The sequence below is a fragment of the Oncorhynchus gorbuscha genome, linkage group LG25 (genome assembly GCF_021184085.1).
Source record: "Oncorhynchus gorbuscha isolate QuinsamMale2020 ecotype Even-year linkage group LG25, OgorEven_v1.0, whole genome shotgun sequence".
NCBI classification, from domain to species: domain Eukaryota; kingdom Metazoa; phylum Chordata; class Actinopteri; order Salmoniformes; family Salmonidae; genus Oncorhynchus; species Oncorhynchus gorbuscha.
Genome location: NC_060197.1, coordinates 43,899,147 through 43,921,079, shown reverse-complemented (window position 1 = coordinate 43,921,079; position 21,933 = coordinate 43,899,147). Strand labels below are relative to the sequence as shown.

General features: G+C 44.4%; 2 protein-coding genes across 3 annotated transcripts in view; both read right to left on the bottom strand.

Annotated features, from left to right (window-relative positions):
• Positions 1–2,291, bottom strand: part of zgc:194930 (uncharacterized protein LOC557813 homolog) — a 40,123-nt gene extending 37,832 nt beyond the window's left edge. For both annotated transcript variants that reach the window (XR_006834913.1, XM_046328090.1), the window contains exon 1: positions 1,936–2,291. The gene's annotated coding sequence lies outside the window, so the exon portion shown is untranslated. The remainder of the gene's footprint in view (positions 1–1,935) is intronic.
• A 13,467-nt stretch (positions 2,292–15,758) lies between these two features.
• LOC124013643 (NACHT and WD repeat domain-containing protein 2) overlaps positions 15,759–21,933 on the bottom strand; it is an 83,315-nt gene continuing 77,140 nt past the window's right edge. The window contains exon 8 of the mRNA XM_046327999.1: positions 15,759–20,241. Coding sequence (XP_046183955.1) covers positions 16,342–20,241 — 3,900 coding nt within the window. The 3' untranslated portion in view covers positions 15,759–16,341. The remainder of the gene's footprint in view (positions 20,242–21,933) is intronic.

The window sequence follows — 21,933 nt, the reverse complement described above, 5'->3', positions numbered from 1 at the left end:
TGTGTCAAATCAGAGGGCCTGTTGTCTGGACCTCTGACAGTCTCTATGGGTGTTCCACAGGGTTCAATTCTCGGCCGACTCTCTTTTCTGTATACATCAATGATGTTGCTCTTGCTGCTGGTGATTCTCTGATCCATCTCTACACAGATGACACCATTCTGTATACTTCTGGCCCCTCCTTGGACACTGTGTTAACTAACCTCCAGACGAGCTTCAATGCCATACAACTCTCCTTCCGTCGCCTCCAACTGCTCTTAAATGCAAGTAAAACTAAATGCATGCTATTCAATCGATTGCTGCCCGCACCTGCTTGCCCATCCAGCATCACTACTCTGGACGGCTCTGACTTAGAATACGTGGACAACTACAAATACCTGGGTGTCTGGTTAGACTGTAAACTCTCCTTCCAGAGTCACATTAAGCATCTCCAATCCAAAATTAAATCTAGAATTGGCTTCCTATATCGCAACAAAGCATCCTTCACTCATGCTGCCAAACATACCCTCGTAAAACTGACCATCCTACCGATCCCCGACTTCGGTGATGTCATCTATAAAATAGCCTCCAACACTATACTGAACAAACTGGATGCAGTCTATCACAAGGCCATCTGTTTTGTCACCAAAGCCACATACACTACCAACCATTGCGACCTGTACGCTCGCGTTGGTTAGCCCTCGCTTCATACTCTTCGCCAAACCCACTGGCTACAGGTTATCTACAAGACTCTGCTAGGCAAAGCCCCGCCTTATCCCAGCTCACTGGTCACCATAGCAGCACCCACTCGTAGCACGCGCTCCAGCAGGTATATCTCACTGGTCACTCCCAAAGCCAATTCCTCCTTTGGTCGTCTTTCCTTCCAGTTCTCTGCTGCCCATGACTGGAACGAATTGCAAAAATCTCTGAAGCTGGAGACTCACATCTCCCTCACTAGTTTAAAGCATCAGCTGTAAGCTAGCTCTGTAATCTCTGCACCTGTACCTGGCCTATCTGTAAACAGCCCATCTATCTACCTCATACCCATACTGGTATTTATTTATTGTGCTCCTTTGCACCCCATTATCTCTACCTGCACATTCATCTTCTGCCAATCTACCATTCCAGTGTTTAATTGCTATATTGTAATTACTTCACCACCATGGCCTATTTATTTCCTTAACTTACCTCATTTGCACTCACTGTATATAGACTTTTTGTTTTCTTTTGTTCTACTGTATTATTGACTGTATGTTTGTTTATTCCATGTGTAACTCTGTGTTGTTGTATGTGTCGAATTGCTATTCTTTATCTTGGCCAGGTCGCAATTGCAAATGAGAACTTGTTCTCAACTAGTCTACCTGGTTAAATAAAGGTGAAATAAAAATAAAATAAAAAAACGAATCTACTCGGGCTTTTCAGTCTCCAACAGAATGTTAATCGACAGTATTAAACCTTGATACAGTAGTTAATAATGACATTACATCTGTAGATCAACATAAAACACACACACACTTTTTTTTAGTTTATACCAATAGCGTTAATTATTTACATGGGGAATTATTATTCTGTGACATCCCGTATTCTCTCGCCTTAGTGCTGTATTTATTAAAATACAAAACACATTTTATTTTTAATAACTCAACTTTCCAAAGTGTATTTTATAAATAGTTTTCATGGAAATAGTTTTCAAACATGTACATTTACTCGTGGAATTAGGATGGGAAGCCTATGACTGAGTCGAGCGCAACAGATGTGCAAACCTACTTTGTCCATGTGTATAAACAGTAGCCATATGCCCGTCATAATATCTACAACTCTCTACCGTTGTTGTTGTTAATATCTGACTTGTAAATGTGCAATAACGTATTTGTGTAGTCTTCTACTACTAGGCAGGCTTCTCTTATTACCTTCACATGTACCGTTAAGAAGGGAAGAGGAGAGGTCGAGATACTTTACCTGTTGCGCTAAATGAAGGTGTGGCACCCGTTCGCCGTAGGTATCAACAATTCACGGAAAACTTCCGTTTTCATTTATAACACACAACCTCCGCAAAGCAACGAAAGGAAAAAGTTCAAACCATCCGAAAAGAGAGCATAGTTTCTGTTCATATTTGACAATGATAGCTCCTTTGTAGTGTGTGTTGCCGTCTGTCGCTGCTAAGGAAAGGTCCCCCGTGACTGCCTTGTCCCATGTCTCTAGAAAAGCACGGCTATTTGAATGTCTGATGTTAGCCCAAGCAGGGCCTGGATTTAAGCTGCCTAGTTTGCATGGCCATAATGAGCGATCATGTGACTTCAACCGGATCACAAAACTTCTAAATCCTCGCACTGTTTTCTGAACCAACTGGTATGAACAAGGGTGTGGAATCAGGGCTGGATGACATAGGCTACGTTTTGATAATGTTCTATTTGGATAGTATTAGTAATACTATAATAGCCTTACATTAATCATAACACGTAAGCTAAGGTGCCTCTTTTCAAGCTGAGAATTAATATGACGTAACATAAGCTAGGTGCTTAAAGAGTGTGCTAATTTTTATTGGTTGATTTTATTCATATATAATATGACTTCGTTTTAGATGACAGTGACACAGCCACCCCTGTCATCTGTCACCAAGCCAGGGGTATATTCATTACGCCGATTCTGTTGCAAAACAAACGTTTACTCCAAACGGAACAACAAAAACGAGAGTTTCTATTGGACAAATGCAAGGTAGGTCCCTCCCTGTTTTACTACGTTTACTCTGTTTGCTTTCGTTTGGTTCATAAACGGTACACGGTTTCCGTTGCGAAACGTAATGAATACACCCGTACCACTTTTTGATACGATTCTCGTCACGAACCACGTTCCCATCCACAGTAAGTAAAGTCATAACGTCAGCAACAAAAACCACGACAGCTGTGATGGAAACACATAAATATATATATGTCGACAGATAATTTGTTCGTTCGACATGGTGGAATCTTTTTGTGTTTGTAAAATGAATTATGCAAGTTGTTGGAAACGCCTTTATGTGCAAATATTGATATAATCACATCATATCGGAGTCCTTCCACTATGATGATATGGTTTGTGGTCCTCCCACTATTTTTTCAGGACACCAATCACATTACTAGGCTGCAGATGAAATCAATTATGATTATGACTTTCACACGGTGGTGAAAGTGCACGGTGATCTTGATGCTCCTTTCCAATAAATATTGATGGTCTTATTCTGGCGACATGATGCTCGGTGCCTGACTGCCGTTTGACAAACACAAAGATTCTCGCTCTCATCCATCATTATGTGATCATGTAGACTAGTCTACCAGCAGTCTACCCCCACTGTATCTGGTAGCTGTTGGCTAGAGGCCGTCTGCCAACACCAGAGGCACACTTGCTATTCTACGCAACCGTTTTTTTGTGACAAAATGATCCGCAGAGTTGAAAATGCGACGGAAACACATTGACCTTTAGATTTTTATTCTGTACATGGACATTTACGCGAAAAAGTAGGCCTACATTTTGTGTGCACCACGTCATCTCACACTGATTGTTTGTTTATCCCCGAACAAGTCCCCAACAAGTCCTTTCTGTGGAAACAACTGGTGGGAAACATGCGTATATTTTCTTTACATTTTAGAATATTTACATGCAAATCTGTCGCCAATTGGATGGAAACGTTGCTACTGATAATCTACAAGGGGAGTTAAAAAAAATATATATATATATTTTTTTTTTAAAATAAATAAACAAAAAAACACATCTGAATTCAGGACTAACTGTGATATGTGTTCATCCACTTTCTCTTTGCAGTATTCACCTGCTACACCTAAACTGTAGCTTAATCTGAATAGAGAAACCCGTAGGATTTTCATAAATCTTGGAGGCATGATAAAAAATTATACTGGGTACAGTCTCCTCTAAATGTACTGACAAACAGGGGTAACAACAGCCACTAAGGATTAGTTTAGATGGTGGTGGTACTGGTGTGTGTGTGTGTGTTTCCACACAGGTGGTGAAAAACACTGAATGTCAGATTTTCTTCTCGTGACACCAGAGATGTCCCTCTCTCTCTCTCTCTCTCTCTCTCTCTCTCTCTCTCTCTCTCTCTCTCTCTCTCTCTCTCTCTCTCTCTCTCTCTCTCTCTCTCTCTCTCTCTCTCTCTCTCTCTCTCTCTCTTGTCTCTCTCTCTCTCTCTCTCTCTCTCTCTTTGTCTCTCTCTCTCTCTCTCTCTCTCTCTCTCTCTCTCTCTCTCTCTCTCTCTCTCTCTCTCTCTCTCTCTCTCTCTCTTTGTCTCTCTCTCTCTCTCTCTCTCTCTCTCTCTCTCTCTCTCTCTCTCTCTCTCTCTCTCTCTCTCTCTCTCTCTCTCTCTCTCTCTCTCTCTCTCTCTCTCTCTCTCTCTCTCTCTCTCTCTCTCTCTCTCTCTCTCTCTCTCTCTCTCTCTCTCTCTCTCTCTCTCTCTCTCTCTCTCTCTCTCTCTCTCTCTCTCTCTCTCTCTCTCTCTCTCTCTCTCTCTCTCTCTCTCTCTGTTACCTGATCCACAGCAGTGTCATGTTTGGGTGTCTCCTTCTCAGGCTCAATACAAAAACTGTCACCGGGCTAGAGACATAGAGAGAGGGGAAGATATCTAAAATCACACCACATCCTGGATAACAACACCTGCTGGCTGGCCACATGTCTTTTCCTCTGGACAGGCTGCCCTAACCCCTGACCCTGACGCTCCCGGGTACAGTCTTTTACCTCATCTAACTTTGATTGTTTGTGATCTCCATATCTGTCATGTTCACGAACGAGGCAGAAAACAATTGATCGGGCATGTTATGGAAAAATCTATGTCCCTCGGACCTGAAGTATATTTGGTCATAAGACTATAAGCAAACAAGTAATGTTCACACGGTCAGGGAAAACCCTGCGTCCCTTGTCTCTTTCCGTATTGAATTTATACAAGTAGAGTGTCATGCAGGTGAATGAGGACCCAAAAGCGACTTGGCGAAAACAGAGTATTTAATCCAGTAATAAACCTTACAAAACAAAAAGCATAATACTACTCGTAAAGACGAGAACAGACTGGAGACTTGATCGAGAACTGCAGGTTGCCTCGGGAAGGCACTTGAACCTAGCAGACTCAGACACCTGCTCACCACGCAGCATCTGAGGGAAACACGACACGACAGGGCAAAACATAGACACAGCACGGTGAATTATAGATGAGGATCCGACAGGGCAGGTACGGGAAACAAGGAGAGAAATAGGGACTCTAATCAGGGAAAAGGATCGGGAACAGGTGTGGGAAGACTAAATGATGATTAGGGGAATAGGAACAGCTGGGAGCAGGAACGGAACGATAGAGAGAAGAGAGAGCGAGAGAGTGAGAGAGGGAGGGGGAGAGAGAGGGATAGAAAGAGGGAAAGAACCTAATAAGACCAGCAGAGGGAAACGAATAGAATGGGAAGCACAGGGACAAGACATGATAATTAATGACAAAACATGACATAGAGGTCCATCTCCTAAGAGAACTATGAGGGAGAGAAAATGCACGGGTTAGAATGGTGCCGTGGCAACCTTAATGCAAACTCAAATCCCTCCAACCGATCCTTGTGTGTTCAAATTTACTTTGTCTTGTGCTTTTGTTCAGCTAAAGCCATCCTTATCAATGTTCAAAATATTTAATCGGGCACTTTTAAAGACATATTATCTCTATAATCTTAATGTCTGGTTTTGTTAACAATGCTGCTTTTATCTCTTCATACTCGTCGCCAAACCCACTGGCTCCAGGTCATCTACAAGTCTCTGCTAGGTGAAGCCCCGCCTTATCTCAGCTCACTGGTCACCATAGCAGCTCCAGCAGGTATATCTCTCTAGTCACCCCAAAAGCCAACTGCTCCTTTGGTCGCCTTTCCTTTAAAAAATTTCATTTTAACTTTATTTAACTAGGCAAGTCAGTTAAGAACAAATTCTTATTTTCAATGACGGCCTAGGTACAGTGGGTTAACTGCCTTGTTCAGGGGCAGAACGACAGATTTGAACCTTGTCAGCTCGGGGATTCAATCTGGCAACCTTTCGGTTCCGACTGCAAAAATCTCTGAAGCTGGAGACTCACATCTCCCTCACTAGCTTTAAGCACCAGCTGTCAGAGCAGCTCACAGATCACTGCACCTGTACATAGCCCATCTGTAAACAGCCCATATATCTAACTCCCTCGTCCCCATACTGTATTTACAGTGCCTTGCGAAAGTATTCGGCCCCCTTGAACTTTGCGACCTTTTGCCACATTTCAGGCATCAAACATAAAGATATAAAACTGTATTTTTTTGTGAAGAATCAACAACAAGTGGAACACAATCATGAAGTGGAACGACATTTATTGGATATTTCAAACTTTTTTAACAAATCAAAAACTGAAAAATTGGGCGTGCAAAATTATTCAGCCCCTTTACTTTCAGTGCAGCAAACTCTCTCCAGAAGTTCAGTGAGGATCTCTGAATGATCCAATGTTGACCAAAATGACTAATGATGATAAATACAATCCACCTGCGTGTAATCAAGTCTCCGTATAAATGCACCTGCACTGTGATAGTCTCAGAGGTCCGTTAAAAGTGCAGAGAGCATCATGAAGAACAAGGAACACACCAGGCAGGTCCGAGATACTGTTGTGAAGAAGTTTAAAGCCGGATTTGGATACAAAAAGATTTCCCAAGCTTTAAACATCCCAAGGAGCACTGTGCAAGCGATAATATTGAAATGGAAGGAGTATCAGACCACTGCAAATCTACCAAGACCTGGCCGTCCCTCTAAACTTTCAGCTCATACAAGGAGAAGACTGATCAGAGATGCAGCCAAGAGGCCCATGACCACTCTGGATGAACTGCAGAGATCTACAGCTGAGGTGGGAGACTCTGTCCATAGGACAACAATCAGTCGTATATTTCACAAATCTGGCCTTTATGGAAGAGTGGCAAGAAGAAAGCCATTTCTTAAAGATATCCATAAAAAGTGTCGTTTAAAGTTTGCCACAAGCCACCTGGGAGACACATCAAACATGTGGAAGAAGGTGCTCTGGTCAGATGAAACCAAAATTGAACTTTTTGGCAACAATGCAAAAGGTTATGTTTGGCGTAAAAGCAACACAGCTCATCACCCTGAACACACCATCCCCACTGTCAAACATGGTGGTGGCAGCATCATGGTTTGGGCCTGCTTTTCTTCAGCAGGGACAGGGAAGATGGTTAAAATTGATGGGAAGATGGATGGAGTCAAATACAGGACCATTCTGGAAGAAAACCTGATGGAGTCTGCAAAAGACCTGAGACTGGGACAGAGATTTCTCTTCCAACAAGACAATGATCCAAAACATAAAGCAAAATCTACAATGGAATGGTTCAAAAATAAACATATCCAGGTGTTAGAATGGCCAAGTCAAAGTCCAGACCTGAATCCAATCAGGAATATGTGGAAAGAACTGAAAACTGCTGTTCACAAATGCTCTCCATCCAACCTCACTGAGCTCAAGCTGTTTTGCAAGGAGGAATGGGAAAAAAATTCAGTCTTTCGATGTGCAAAACTGATAGAGACATACCCCAAGCGACTTACAGCTGTAATCGCAGCAAAATGTGGCACTACAAAGTATTAACTTAAGGGGGCTGAATCATTTTGCACGCCCAATTTTTCAGTTTTTGATTTGTTAAAAAAGTTTGAAATATCCAATAAATGTCGTTCCACTTCATGATTGTGTCCCACTTGTTGTTGATTCTTCACAAAAAAAAGTTGTATATCTTTATGTTTGAAGCCTGAAATGTGGTAAAAGGTCGCAAAGTTCAAGGGGGCCGAATACTTTCTCAAGGCACTGTATGTATTTATCTTGCCCCTTTGCACCCCAGTATCTCTACTTGCACATTCATCTTCTGCACATCTATCACTCCAGTGTTTAATTGCTATATTGTATTTACTTCGTCACCATGGCCAATTTATTGCCTTAACTCCCTTATCTTACCTCGTTTGAGCTCTGTCATTGCCAACAAAGGGTATATAACAAAGTATTGAGATAAACTTTTGTTATTGACCAAATACTTATTTTCCACCATAATTTGCAAATAAATTCATAAAAAATCCTACAATGTGATTTTCTGGATTTTTTCCCCTAATTTTGTCTGTCATAGTTGTCAAAAATACAGGGCTCTCTCATCTTTTTAAGTGGGAGAACTTGCACAATTGGTGGCTGACTAAATACTTTTTTGCCCTACTGTATGTATTGATCTATTGTGTAAATAGCCTTACATTGGGCTTGATTGACAGCAAAATATCTATGACATAGTTGAAAATATTCTTGAAATGAATTGGCTGTAATCCTCTTCCTATGACACTCCACTATCGGCCTCCTTTTTTATGACTCTCGCCTCTTTTTCTCCACATGTATGTTGGGCCTTTTCATACTGTTTTCCAATTCCATCCTCCTCAGTCTCCGCAGCCCAGAGCTCCAGATGTATGTTGGGCCCTTTCACACTGTTTTTCAATTCCATTACTCCTCAGTCTCCGCAGCCCAATGTTCCAGATGTATCAGAGACAGCATCACACACAGCCTACGATAATCTCCCTAACCTATCACAGGCACACAGCGCAGGACGTCTACCCCCCCCCAGAATGCTTCACTTCATAAGTGAATTGGGCCAAAGGAGCAGTTATCTTTCCCCACAGGGTCTGTATTGGGTAACTGTCCAACTGTTTACTGTGGGGAAGAAAATACAACAACACTGCTAAGATGGGACTTCTGACATTCCAAAATGTCTTGGCCCTTCACTTGTGGTCGCCATTACGTTATTAGGCCTCTCTTTGACCTGATACTTGCTAAACTGACAACTTGTACCTCACCTCCTAGAATACAAATGAAACCCCTCCTTTTGAGAGGATCAGCTCGTATTGTTTTGAGAGTTCCAGAATCCTTTGTCAACATTCCAGGCTCCTCCTGACAAAGCCTTCACCATACACAAAGAAGGGCTGGTGTGCGGTTGGTTGTGAACACTCAACATGGAAAGCAATCAGACTGGTTCCAATTGCTTGTATCTATACAAGGATGTAGGGGATTGTTTTTCCCAACAGCGAGGCTGCTATCTAGGTGAGGGCAGAGCTTTCATTAAAACTTTAGCCCACTGCAAGATTAATGTGTGTAGTCTTGGGTGGTTTAATCTTCTAGTACTCTTGAGAGAGGGAGAGAAGATATAGAAAGGGAGTGAGAGAGAGGGAGAGAGAGAGAGAGGGGGAGAGAGAGGGAGAGTGATAGAGAGAGAGAGAGAGACAGATAGAGAGAGATATAGAGAGGGAGAGAGAGAGAGACAGATAGAGAGAGATATAGAGAGGGAGAGAGAGAGAGTGAGATAGAAAAACAGAGAGCGACAGGGAGGGACAGAGAGAGAAAGACAGACAAAGAGAGACAGAGAAGGACAGAGAGAGACAGAGAGAGGGAGAGAGAGAGAGACAGACAGAGAGAGACAGAGAGGGACAGAGAGAGAAAGACAGACAAAGAGAGACAGAGAAGGACAGAGAGAGACAGAGAGAGGGAGAGAGAGAGAGACAGGGAGGGACAGAGATATAGAGAGGGAGAGAGAGAGGGAGATAGAAAAACAGAGAGAGACAGGGAGGGACAGAGAGAGAGGGAGAGAGAGAGAGAAAAACAGAGAGAGACAGGGAGGGACAGAGAGAGAGGGACAGAGAGAGAAAGACAGACAAAGAGACAGAGAAGGACAGAGAGAGATAGAGAGAGGGAGAGAGAGAGAGACAGAGAGAGACAGGGAGGGACAGAGAGCGAGGGAGAGAGAGAGACAGACAGAGAGAGAGACAGAGAGAGACAGGGAGGGACAGAGAGAGAGAGGGAGAGAGAGAGAGACAGGGAGGGACAGAGAGCGAGGGAGAGAGAGAGATGAGGGTGATGCTGGTGTCCCTCCAACCCTTCTAATCACAGGTTTTATAATTAAAGATGGAAAAAGAGAGGGATGAGAGAAGGAGGCCCTTATGCTCAAGTGTCAATACAACAACACAATAAGACAGTTATTTTGGGCTGAGTAAATGCAGCTAATGCCACACAGTGTATAGCCTGCTGTTAGGACAGGTTAGTCTCCCTGGTTAACAAACTCTGTAATTAGCAGTGATGTAAAGTACTTAATTAAAAATACTTGAAAGTACTACTTACGACGTTTTTTGGGGGGTATCTTCACTTTACTTTTTATATTTTTGATAACTTTTAATTCACTACTACATTTTCTAAAGAAAATGAATAACTTTTTACTCTATACTATTTCCCTGACACCCAAAAAGTACTCTTTATATATTGAATGCATAGCAGGAATGAAAATGGTTTAATTTTCACACTTATCAAGAGAAATTCCCTGGTCATCCCTACTGCCTCTGATCTGGTGGACTCACTAAACAGAGAACATCCCTACTGCCTCTGATCTGGAGGACTCACTAAACAGAGAACATCCCTGGTCATCCCTACTGCCTCTGATCTGGTGGACTCACTAAACAGAGAACATCCCTGGTCATCCCTACTGCCTCTGATCTGGAGGACTCACTAAACAGAGAACATCCCTGGTCATCCCTACTGCCTCTGATCTGGTGGACTCACTAAACAGAGAACATCCCTGGTCATCCCTATTGCCTCTGATCTGGAGGACTCACTAAACATAGAAAATCCCTGGTCATCCCTACTGCCTCTGATCTGGTACTCACTAAACAGAGAACATCCCTGGTCATCCCTACTGCCTCTGATCTGGTGGACTCACTAAACAGAGAACATCCCTGGTCATCCCTACTACCTCTGATCTGGAGGACTCACTAAACAGAGAACATCCCTGGTCATCCCTACTGCCTCTGATCTGGTGGACTCACTAACCAGAGAACATCCCTGGTCATCCCTACTGCCTCTGATCTGGTGGGGGGGGGGGGCTTATGGTCCCCAAAAGGCTAGGGCCGCTTCTGACTGGACGTGTAAGAATGGATAGTGGGTACACAGTTATTGTGTGACCCCACCCCCTCATCAAAGTTGCCCAGTTGGATGTGGGTACACAGTTATTGTGTGCCTCCCCCCATCAAAGTTTCCCAGTCCTGGTCCAGATGACCAGTAACGACTTCAGACTGCTGTAACGACTTCAGCCTGCTGTAACGACTTCAGACTGCTGTAATGACTTCAGACTGCTGTAACGACTTCAGACTGCTGTAACGACTTCAGCCTGCTGTAACGACTTCAGACTGCTGTAACGACTTCAGCCTGCAGTAACGACTTCAGACTACTGTAACGACTTCAGACTACTGTAACGACTTCAGCCTGCAGTAAAGACTTCAGACTGCTGTAACGACTTCAGACTGCTGTAACGACTTCAGCCTGCAGTAACGACTTCAGCCTGCAGTAAAGACTTCAGACTGCTGTAACGACTTCAGCCTGCAGTAAAGACTTCAGACTGCTGTAACGACTTCAGCCTGCAGTAAAGACTTCAGACTGCTGTAACGACTTCAGCCTGCAGTAACGACTTCAGACTGCTGTAACGACTTCAGCCTGCAGTAAAGACTTCAGACTGCTGTAACGACTTCAGCCTGCAGTAAAGACTTCAGACTGCTGTAACGACTTCAGCCTGCAGTAAAGACTTCAGACTGCTGTAACGACTTCAGCCTGACTTCAGACTGCTGTAACGACTAGCCTGCAGTAAAGACTTCAGACTGCTGTACTTCAGCCTGCAGTAAAGACTTCAGACTGCTGTAACGACTTCAGCCTGCAGTAAAGACTTCAGACTGCTGTAACGACTTCAGCCTGCAGTAAAGACTTCAGACTGCTGTAACGACTTCAGCCTGCCTGCAGTAGTAACGACTTCAGCCTGCAGTAACGACTTCAGCCTGTAACACTTCAGCCTGTAACGACTTCAGACTGCTGTAACGACTTCAGCCTGCAGTAAAGACTTCAGACTGCTGTAACGACTTCAGCCTGCAGTAAAGACTTCAGACTGCTGTAACGACTTCAGCCTGCAGTAAAGACTTCAGACTGCTGTAACGACTTCAGACTGCAGTAACGACTTCAGACTGCTGTAACGACTTCAGCCTGCAGTAAAGACTTCAGCCTGCAGTAACGACTTCAGCGACTTCAGCCTTCAGTAACGACTTCAGACTAGCCTGCAGTAAAGACTTCAGCCTGCACGACTTCAGCCTGCAGTAAAGACTTCAGACTGCTGTAACGACTTCAGCCTGCAGTAACGACTTCAGCCTGCAGTAAAGACTTCAGACTGCTGTAACGACTTCAGCCTGCAGTAAAGACTTCAGCCTGCAGTAACGACTTCAGACTGCTGTAACGACTTCAGCCTGCAGTAACGACTTCAGACTGCTGTAACGACTTCAGACTGCTGTAACGACTTCAGCCTGCAGTAACGACTTCAGACTACTGTAACGACTTCAGCCTGCAGTAAAGACTTCAGACTGCTGTAACGACTTCAGCCTGCAGTAAAGACTTCAGCCTGCAGTAACGACTTCAGCCTGCAGTAAAGACTTCAGACTGCTGTAACGACTTCAGCCTGCAGTAAAGACTTCAGCCTGCAGTAACGACTTCAGCCTGCAGTAAAGACTTCAGCCTGCAGTAAAGACTTCAGCCTGCAGTAAAGACTTCAGACTGCTGTAACGACTTCAGCCTGCAGTAAAGACTTCAGCCTGCAGTAACGACTTCAGCCTGCAGTAAAGACTTCAGACTGCTGTAACGACTTCAGCCTGCAGTAAAGACTTCAGCCTGCAGCCTGCAGTAAAGACTTCAGCCTGCAGTAAAGACTTCAGACTGCTGTAACGACTTCAGCCTGCAGTAAAGACTTCAGCCTGCAGTAAAGACTTCAGCCTGCAGTAAAGACTTCAGCCTGCAGTAAAGACTTCAGCCTGCAGTAACGACGAGCCACAACAAAGTTCTGGAGGCAAAAAGTGTACCGTTTTATTACATAATTTTTTTTCCATACACACTATTTCATATTGCTTCAGACACAAGTTCATCCCCCCCCCCCCTGTTAGAATAATCCCAGTTAAACAACTCTGTAACAAAATGTAGGTTACAACATTTATGAAAATATAAATATCTCTAAACAGGTCAGTCCTGACCATACAAAGAATAAGGTAGAAACATTCATTACCAATTTGTCAAACATTTGTTTTAAACATGTAAGTCATTGAAGTTACACACCGTAATACCATTATATTGGTTTCTATATGGACACGTTGAAATATACTCTTTAAACTGGTATTCCAATATATCAAGTGGACTCAATGTCTTAGCAAAGATAGAGAAAATGTACTCTCATGGTTCAACATAATCACAGTAAAACACTCAAACAATTTGGTCATGATGTAAGTAAGTACAAGCCTTTATAACAAAAGGACCATTGTCAACGAAACAGCACATCAAACTAAGATCTGAACTTTTCTCAAATACACTTATATGATATTTTTTAGATTTAGAATGTTTTGCTTTGAAATATATAATAATTAAATATGTTAAAGCTTAATACTGCTACTTAAGTTCTTTAGTGGGCCAACGTTTCAACTGTGGAAAATAAGTATTCAAACAATAAGACAGAATAGCCCTTAAAAGGTTTAGAGAAAACCAAAACGCTAGTATCGACTGATGATATCCTTTCGTTTCAACTCTGAATCCCTGTGACTATGTTAAACAAAGCCAAATACCAAACACCTGTTTAAAGAGCAAAGACAAACGATTATCAATATGACTAATAAATAACCCCCCCCCCCCCCCCCCCCCCCCAAAAGAAAATGATCATCGGTATCTTTAGAAACATCGTTCTCCGAATGTCCTTCATAATGTCCCGACGCTCACAAAACCTTGATAATGTAACACGTTTCAATACCTTCACCACACTATTAACACCATTTTCTCTCTCTCTAAATGTTAAGACAATTTAATGTTTTGTCTCTCTCTCTAAATGTTAAGACAATTTAATGTTTTGTCTCTCTCTCTAAATGTTAAGACAATTTAATGTTTTGTCTCTCTCTCTAAATGTTAAGACAATTTAAGGTTTTTTCTCTCTCTTTATGTTAAGACAATTTAATTTTTTTTCTCTCTCTCTTTCCCTCTAAATGTTAAGACAATTTAATTTTTTTTCTCTCTCTCTTTCCCTCTAAATGTTAAGACAATTTAATTTTTTTTCTCTCTCTCTTTCCCTCTAAATGTTAAGACAATTTAATTTTTTTTCTCTCTCTCTTTCCCTCTAAATGTTAAGACAATTTAATTTTTTTTCTCTCTCTCTTTCCCTCTAAATGTTAAGACAATTTAATTTTTTTCTCTCTCTCTTTCCCTCTAAATGTTAAGACAATTTAAGGTTTTTTCTCTCTCTCTTTCTCTCTAAATGTTAAGACAATTTTTTTTTTTTTACTGAAGGTAAAAGCTGTAAAACAGAAGACTGTTTAAGGCGTGGATAGGAACAGTGAGATGCTACACTGAGAAATTCATGAACCGGAAACTGCAGGTAAAGTTGGACCAGCTGTTAATACATGTATTTATAATCTCAAACTCAACACGGCCACTAAAGTACCTTAATCCTCAACTTTTTATTTATTTTATTTTAAACATTTTTTAAATAATTTTAAAATCAATCAAATTGATTATGTATGCTAAATTAGTATATGTATTTGTATATAGTGTGTCTATGAACTCCCTGCAATTCTCAGTAGTCTATACGAAAATAAAAGACATTTCAAAAACCAGGCACTCACTTTGATTGCATTAAGCACAACATAACATGTTATTTTAAGGAGTTGCACGAATTGCAGCAGCCAAAAGAGAGAGATATATATATATACACACTACCATTCATAAATGTGGGGTCACTTCGAAATGTCCTTGTTTTTGAAAGAAATGCAACATTTTTTTGTCCATTAAAATAGCATCAAATTGATCAGAAATACAGTGTATATATTGTTAATGTTGTAAATGACTATTGTAGCTGGAAACGGCTGATTTTTAATGGAATATCTACATACTGTAGGCGTACAGAGGCCCATTATCAGCAACAGTGAAGAGGCGACCCCCGGGATGCTGGCCTTCTAGGCAGAGTTGCACAGAAAAAGCCATATCTCAGACTGGCCAGTAAAAATCAAAGATTAAAATGGGCAAAAGAACACAGACACTGGACAGAGAAACAGAGTCGCATCTTCACTGTTGATGTTGAGACTGGTGTTTTGCGGGTACTATTTTATGAAGCTGCCAGTTGAGGACTTGTGAGGGGTCTGTTTCTCAAACTAGACACTCTAATGTACTTGTCCTCTTGCTCAGTTGTGCACCGGGGTCTCCCACTCCCCTTTCTATTCTGGGTAGAGTCAGTTTGCGCTGTTTTGTGAAGGGTGTAGTACACAGCATTTTACAAAATCTTCTTGGAAATTTCTCGCAAGGAATAGCCTTCATTTCTCAGAACAAGAATAGACTGATGAGTTTCAGAAGAAAGTTCTTTGTTTCTCACCATTCTGAGCCTGTAATCGAACCCACAAATGCTGATGCTCCAGATACTCAACTAGTCTAAATAAGGCAAGTTTTATTTCTTCTTTAGCTGTGCTAACATAATTGAAAAAGGGTTTTCTAATGATCAATTAGACTATTAAAATGATAAACTTGGATTAGCTCACACAACGTGCCATTGGAACACAGGAGCGATGGTTGCTGATAATGGGCCTCTGTACTCCTATGTAGATATTCCATACGAAATCTGCCGTTTCCAGCTACAATAGTCATTTACAACATTAACAATGTCTACACTCTATTGCTGATAAATGTCATGTTATTTTAATGGACAAAAAAAAAGTGCTTTTCTTTCAAAAACAAGGACATTTCGATGTGACCCCAAACTTTTGAACGATGGTGTATATAGTTTAATGTTCAGTACGTATGATTTAATTAAACATAAATAAATACACATTTCTTAACAACGACATTATGGCTTAATGTGCACAACGCAAAGAAATGAACACACGTACAAAGACAATTGGTAAAGCTAACCGAAATGGAAATGTGGAAATGTAAAATGGAGAAATGTAAAATGGAGAAATGTAAAAATCGACATTGTTCTTCAAATGCAAAAGGAAAAATGATGTCAAACCAATAGATTAAATATATTTTATATCATATATATATATATATATATATAAAAGAAATTTAGAACCATAAAAAACTACTTGGATTCTAACAGTCGTCGTGTGAAGAAAATGAATAAGCTAACATCATATAGGTTGTTGTGATACATGACTTGAGTGCAGCGTTATAGTAGCAGCCAGCATTTCAGTAAACTACACAGAGGACATCTGCAGCTGAATCAGGTGGCTGTAAACAAGGGTCAACTGTAACCTCCCCCCCCCACCCCGCTCTCACTGCAACAGTTCACTCTTTTTGGTGGGAGTGGTGGTCTCTGGCTCCCCTGAGTCAGACACGTTGATGGGGCTATCCCTGGAGAAGACTTCAGTGGACTCCCTCCACACGCAGTCGGCGATGGTCTTGAAAGTGTGGTTGCCGCACTTGGGCCTTACCTTCTGCGAGGCGTTGTTGACGATCTGCCGGCTGTTGGACGTGGCAATCTTGATCTTGAGTGCGGCGTCCACGCGGTCCACCACCGTGTAGGTGCTGATGCTGCCGTCCTCGAAGCCGATGATGATGTTGAGTGCCCGCTGGGACAGGCAGAGGAAGGTGGGCGTCTTGTAGAGGGAGCATGTCCCGATGCTCTTTCCATCCGCCAGACGCATCACGATCAGGTTGGACACCACACCCGCTTCGTCATCTTCGTCGCAGTTCCGGAAGCAGATGTAGACCAGGTAGCGCCCGTCCCTGGACAGCTTCTGCCGCCAGATGATACCAGCAGCGTGAACGAGCCTCAGCTTCCCGCTGTGAAGGTCCAACACGTTAATGTTCTCGTCACCCTTGGAGACAATGCCCAGTTTCCCATTTGGTGAAATCTGGAAGTCTTCCAGGTTTTTGAGGAAGTTAGTAGGCAGCTGGACGCGTCTGCAGACTGACTCGTCCGCCACGCTCCATATAAACACAGTCTCTGTCGATGTAATGAAGACCACGAAGTCAGGGCAGTCGGGAATAAGCTTGAAGTTGACAATGCTAATGCCGTCGTCACAGACAAACTTCTTAGAAATACTGCCTGACCAGAGGCTGACAGCGAGCAGCTTGTTTTTAGTAGTTCCCACTAGGAAGGTGTTTGCGGTGGTGATCAGTGCGTTCTGGAGGGTCACCAGTATGTTGCACACTTTGTGTCCGGTGGCCAGCCTCCAGACTCGGGAGCAGTTTTGTTCGCAGAGGGACACCACAAACTGGTCGTTGTGGGTCATCAGGAGCTGGGATATCTTCTGTCCGTTGATGCGGAAAATGTTTTCGCCGGTGGACGTATGCCAGATGTACTGGCTGCACTTATCATCCGACGTCACCATGAGATCCCCGGAGGAGGTCAGGACACAGTTCTCCACCAAGCCCTCGTGCTTGAAGACAGTCTCGATGAAGCCTGTGCTGAAGTTCCACTTGTGGATGGCTTCAGAGCCGTCCATTGTGAACACAAAGTCTTCCCTTCCAGAGAGCTGTAAGCTCTGGATCCTCTTTCCTGTTTTGTCAATGTTGGACATGGCGGTGATGATGTCAATGTCCCAGACTGATAGCACTCCACTGCTGGCCACAGACAGGAGCAAGTTGTGGTGGGTGGACTTGATGAGTTTAATGATGGCCCCAGAGATCTCAATCAGGCTGGCCATGCACTGCCCACTGTCCCTCCTCCACACAAATATGGACGACGTGTTCTCCATGGAGGCAACGATACTTTGGCCATTTTTGGAGAGGACTGCAGCGACGAAACGCTCTGCCCGCTTGGCCTTGAACTTCTCTGCCATCTTCCACAACTTGGTGTCCAGGACCTCGATGCTCTTGTCTTTGCAGATGAGGATGGAGTGCTGGTCTTCTGACAGCTCAATGCCTACGACCTCGTTCTCGTCCCCCCGGCAGTCGTAATCTTCCATCAGTCTGGGGTTGTTGATCTCTTTGGTGTTCCACACCGACAGGCTCCCCTCATTATCGATCATCACCATCTGGTGAATGGTGTCCAGGACTAAGATGGACTTGACGAATCCCCCGGAAAACTCGGACGTGACCGTGGCTAGCTTGTCCCCGGTGCCCAGATGGAAGATGGACGTGGTGTTAAGATACTGACCACAGAAGGCATACATTCCATCCGGGGAGCATTGGACGCAGGTGACCTCGTACCAGCAGTGGAACTGGTAGAGGGGCCAGCCGTAGAGCAGATCGATCACATTAACGTCTTTACTGGCCTCTAGCCAGGCCAAGGCATGATGGCTGGCCAGTGTGAATCCGTTGATGAAAGCCACCCCTCCTGTGATACCACAGTGCTTGGAGCCCTTGATGTCTACTTCGGACAGCAGGCAGGACTTATGGTTGTCATAAATGAGCAGCGTATTCTTGGTGGTTGCCACGACCAGGTACTTCTCGTCGCTGGTTAGTCTGATCCCCAGGACAACTGAGCGGGCCGTGTCTATCTGCCGGAGGAGCTGCCTGCTCTCCACGTCCCATGTGCTGACGGACCCATCGTCCAGGGCCACGAGGACAATGTTGGGGGCTAGGGTGGGCAGGATCTCCACTATCTGCATGTAGCTGGAGCACAGCGGCAGTCTTTCAGGGCTGTAGGAGACATCCATGGAGGAGTGGAGGGGCACGATGGAGCAGTATTTGGGGCCGTCCTTGTCGCACTCCAGGAGGAGGTGTCGAAGCTTTGGTAGGGAGGTTACCACAGGGAGGAGCCTCTGCTGCAGCTCTGCAGACAGGGATGCCGGGTTATTCATCACTTTGACCTTGATGCTGCGCAGTGTGGTGGCCAAGAACTTGAGTTCTTTCTCCTGGGAGTAGCTGTAGGCTACGTCGATGTCGGTCAGCGCCTTCTCAAACTGCCCTATCTTGATCATGGTGTAGAGCCAACTGAAGTTCATGATGACCCCGTACATGAGGTCGTCTGTGCGACCACTCCGAGTCAGGTGGTAGAGGAGCTCTGTCATCTTCCTGTGGTTGACGAAGAAGATGTCAGGCTCCAGGAGGTTACACTGGAACACCCAGGGCTGCTCGGGGGTCTGCCTGTCATAGGAGTACTTCTCGGCGGATGCTTCTTTGTGGGACGGCTGCTGGGGGTGGGGGTTCTTGTGTTGGGAGATGTTGAGCGAGGCAAAGTGGTTGTTGTCGCAGTGGAAGATCTTTTTCCTGCCGCCCGACCACGCCCCCAGGAAGTACTCGGCCAGGAGGCTGTGCATCTGGTGCACGTCCTCCTCATTGCTAAGATACAGCTTCTGGGCGATGAGGTGCAGATGTCTATTGGCCCACACCATCAGAGTAACGTTTCTCACCTGCCTCTCCACCAGGTACCCCTCCAGTTCCTCTTTCAGCCTCGCCACCAAGTCATAGGAGATCCTCAGCGGGTTTTTTAGATTTGAACTGACCATGATGTCTCCCAGCACACTGTTATCCAGTGACAAAATATCCTCCAGCTCTACCTCCGTTAAGCCCGCCTTGGCCATGGTAATGTATCCCAGCGCCCTGAACACGAACCGCTGCCCCAGCTTGTTCTCCACCGAGTAGAAGAGCTGCTCGATGCTCTCGTGCACGGTGGAGCACAGCGAACGGTCGTCTACGTCCTTGTGCGAGCGCCAGTGTACCACCTCCCGGTAGACGAGGTTGACGAACATGGGTAGCGTGCACTTGGCCAGCGCTTCATTGACATAGATCTGCTGTCCCGAGGTCACCTTCCTCTTCAACCCCAGCAGCTGCTGCTTCAGTGTTTGACTACAGGTCTTGCGGTCACGCTGCACCAGCTCTACGTAGCGTCCTTCATCATGGATCAAACAGCGGAGTTTTTGGAGGATTCCGTGCTTGTTGGGTAATGTTGAGACAACGATGCGGACAGTGCGAGGCAGGTGGGCGGGAAGCCACCACAGCTTGCGGGCCTCGTCGGCCTCTGAGAGCTGCTCCAGCGCATCCAGGATGATGACCAGGGGCCGTTGGAAGGAGGACTCCCCAAGGAGGTTGACTAGCAGCTCCGTCATCTCCTGGATCTTGTTGGGCAGGAAGTGGATCAGGCAACGGTAGTTGATGGCTATCTGCTCGCAGATGCTCTGGAGTAGGGTACGCAGATTTGTGGCAAACTCTGAGGAGCCCACGAAGCGGACGATGACTACCGGGTCTGTCTCGGGGCCCATCTCCGTCTGGAGCCACGTGTAGGCCTGGAAACGACAAAGAGAGGGAGAGAGAGAAAAGAGATTTAGTCACTTTCTCAAGGATGGTTGTCTTACATGAAGGAGCTCTGTGAAGAGATACGCAACTCAGAGAGAGAAACATACAAGGCCATGTTTTCAATAATGGATCGCATTTATAAAACAGTTTTCAAAGCCTCAAAGCGCGTTCCACTGTAAGGGAAGAGTTATCTAACCGGAAAAAGCTCTGTGAAAAAAATGTGATATATAGTTTTGTCGTTCATTTTGTGTTATTGTGTAATTTCTAATTAGCTTTAGCTTTTTGCAATCATTTTTACCCAATCAATATTTACTCTGTGTGACTCATACAACATACAGCTCTACTAAAGTGGAGGGAGCTTGAATAGCTATTGGGAAAACATTGGGCGTGATGTGATGCCAAGGTTAGAGCAGTGTACAGAGGACAGAGGTCTGCTTCAATACCAGGTATTCTGTCTCCTGGGGACATATACTTTACAAATAGAACCGCAATGAATGTGAACTCAGTTTGTAGAGTTGATACATTATTCAAGAGATCCTGTTTTAAGCTGTCCTCTCCTCGCCAAGGCCATGAGGTAAACAGAAAAACAACAAGCGAAAATGTAAACATTTTCAAGAGTTAGATAGACGTAACCTGATCCCAGATCTGAGGACGACTGGCCAGTCTGGTGCCCAGTGCATATCTCAGATATGTGAGTCTAAAAATGCCTGATCCCAGATCTGTTTGTGCTTTAGTCTACTTCATTGTCAAGTCAAATCATGTTTTGCACAAGAATTCTACAAGGAATTGGCACGAGTGCAGAAACGGACTGGCAGCCATGCAGGCTGAGATAGAAGAAGTATCCAATGACTCACAACATGAGAAATATTTCATGAATCAGTGTTGCTCCCTGTTTCCCTTGTTTCATACATATTTATAGTTTCATTCAATCATTCACCAAGGCCCCCTGCTGTGATTCCTAGAATCCTTCCTAGACTATAGCAGTGTGTGTGTGTGTTAGTGCGGGTGTGTGTGTCTACATGTGGGACTGGGACTGTGTGGATTCTATTGTACGTGACACGCATGGCTCGTAGAATCCAGGGGCCTCATTTTTGACCGTATATGTCACACTAAATATCTATGTGGCAACTCCAAGGAGACTAGGTCTCAGAGCTCATCATGACAGATATAGAGTTAGTAACTAAAATCTGTGACAGTCTGTGACAGTCTGTGACAGTCTGCTCTGGTCGACAGGCTGTCAACAGATCACCCCCCCCTCCCTCCCTCCCTCCCTCCCTCCCTCCCTCCCTCCCTCCCTCCCTCCCTCCCTCCCTCCCTCCCCCTCCCTCCCTCCCTCCCTCCCTCCCTCCCTCCCTCCCTCCCTCCCTCCCTCCCTCCCTCCCCCTCCCTCCCTCCCTCCCTCCCTCCCTCCCTCCCTCCCTCCCCAGAAGCAGCAGGGAGAAGAAAAGAAAGGAGAATGCTTTTATATCTACTATATCTAGCACTCTGATCTATGTGACAACTCTGAACAATCTATGTCACCTGTGATAAATTAACTGTCAACTGTGAGATATTAGAGGTGAAGGAATCTATTATAAAGGTCAAGAAGCAGGGCAGAGTGACATCGGGTGACTACACTGTGTGGGCTCCCTTGCAACATGACCCTAACATGACCTGGGCAAACAGACGGCCCAGTTTAGCTC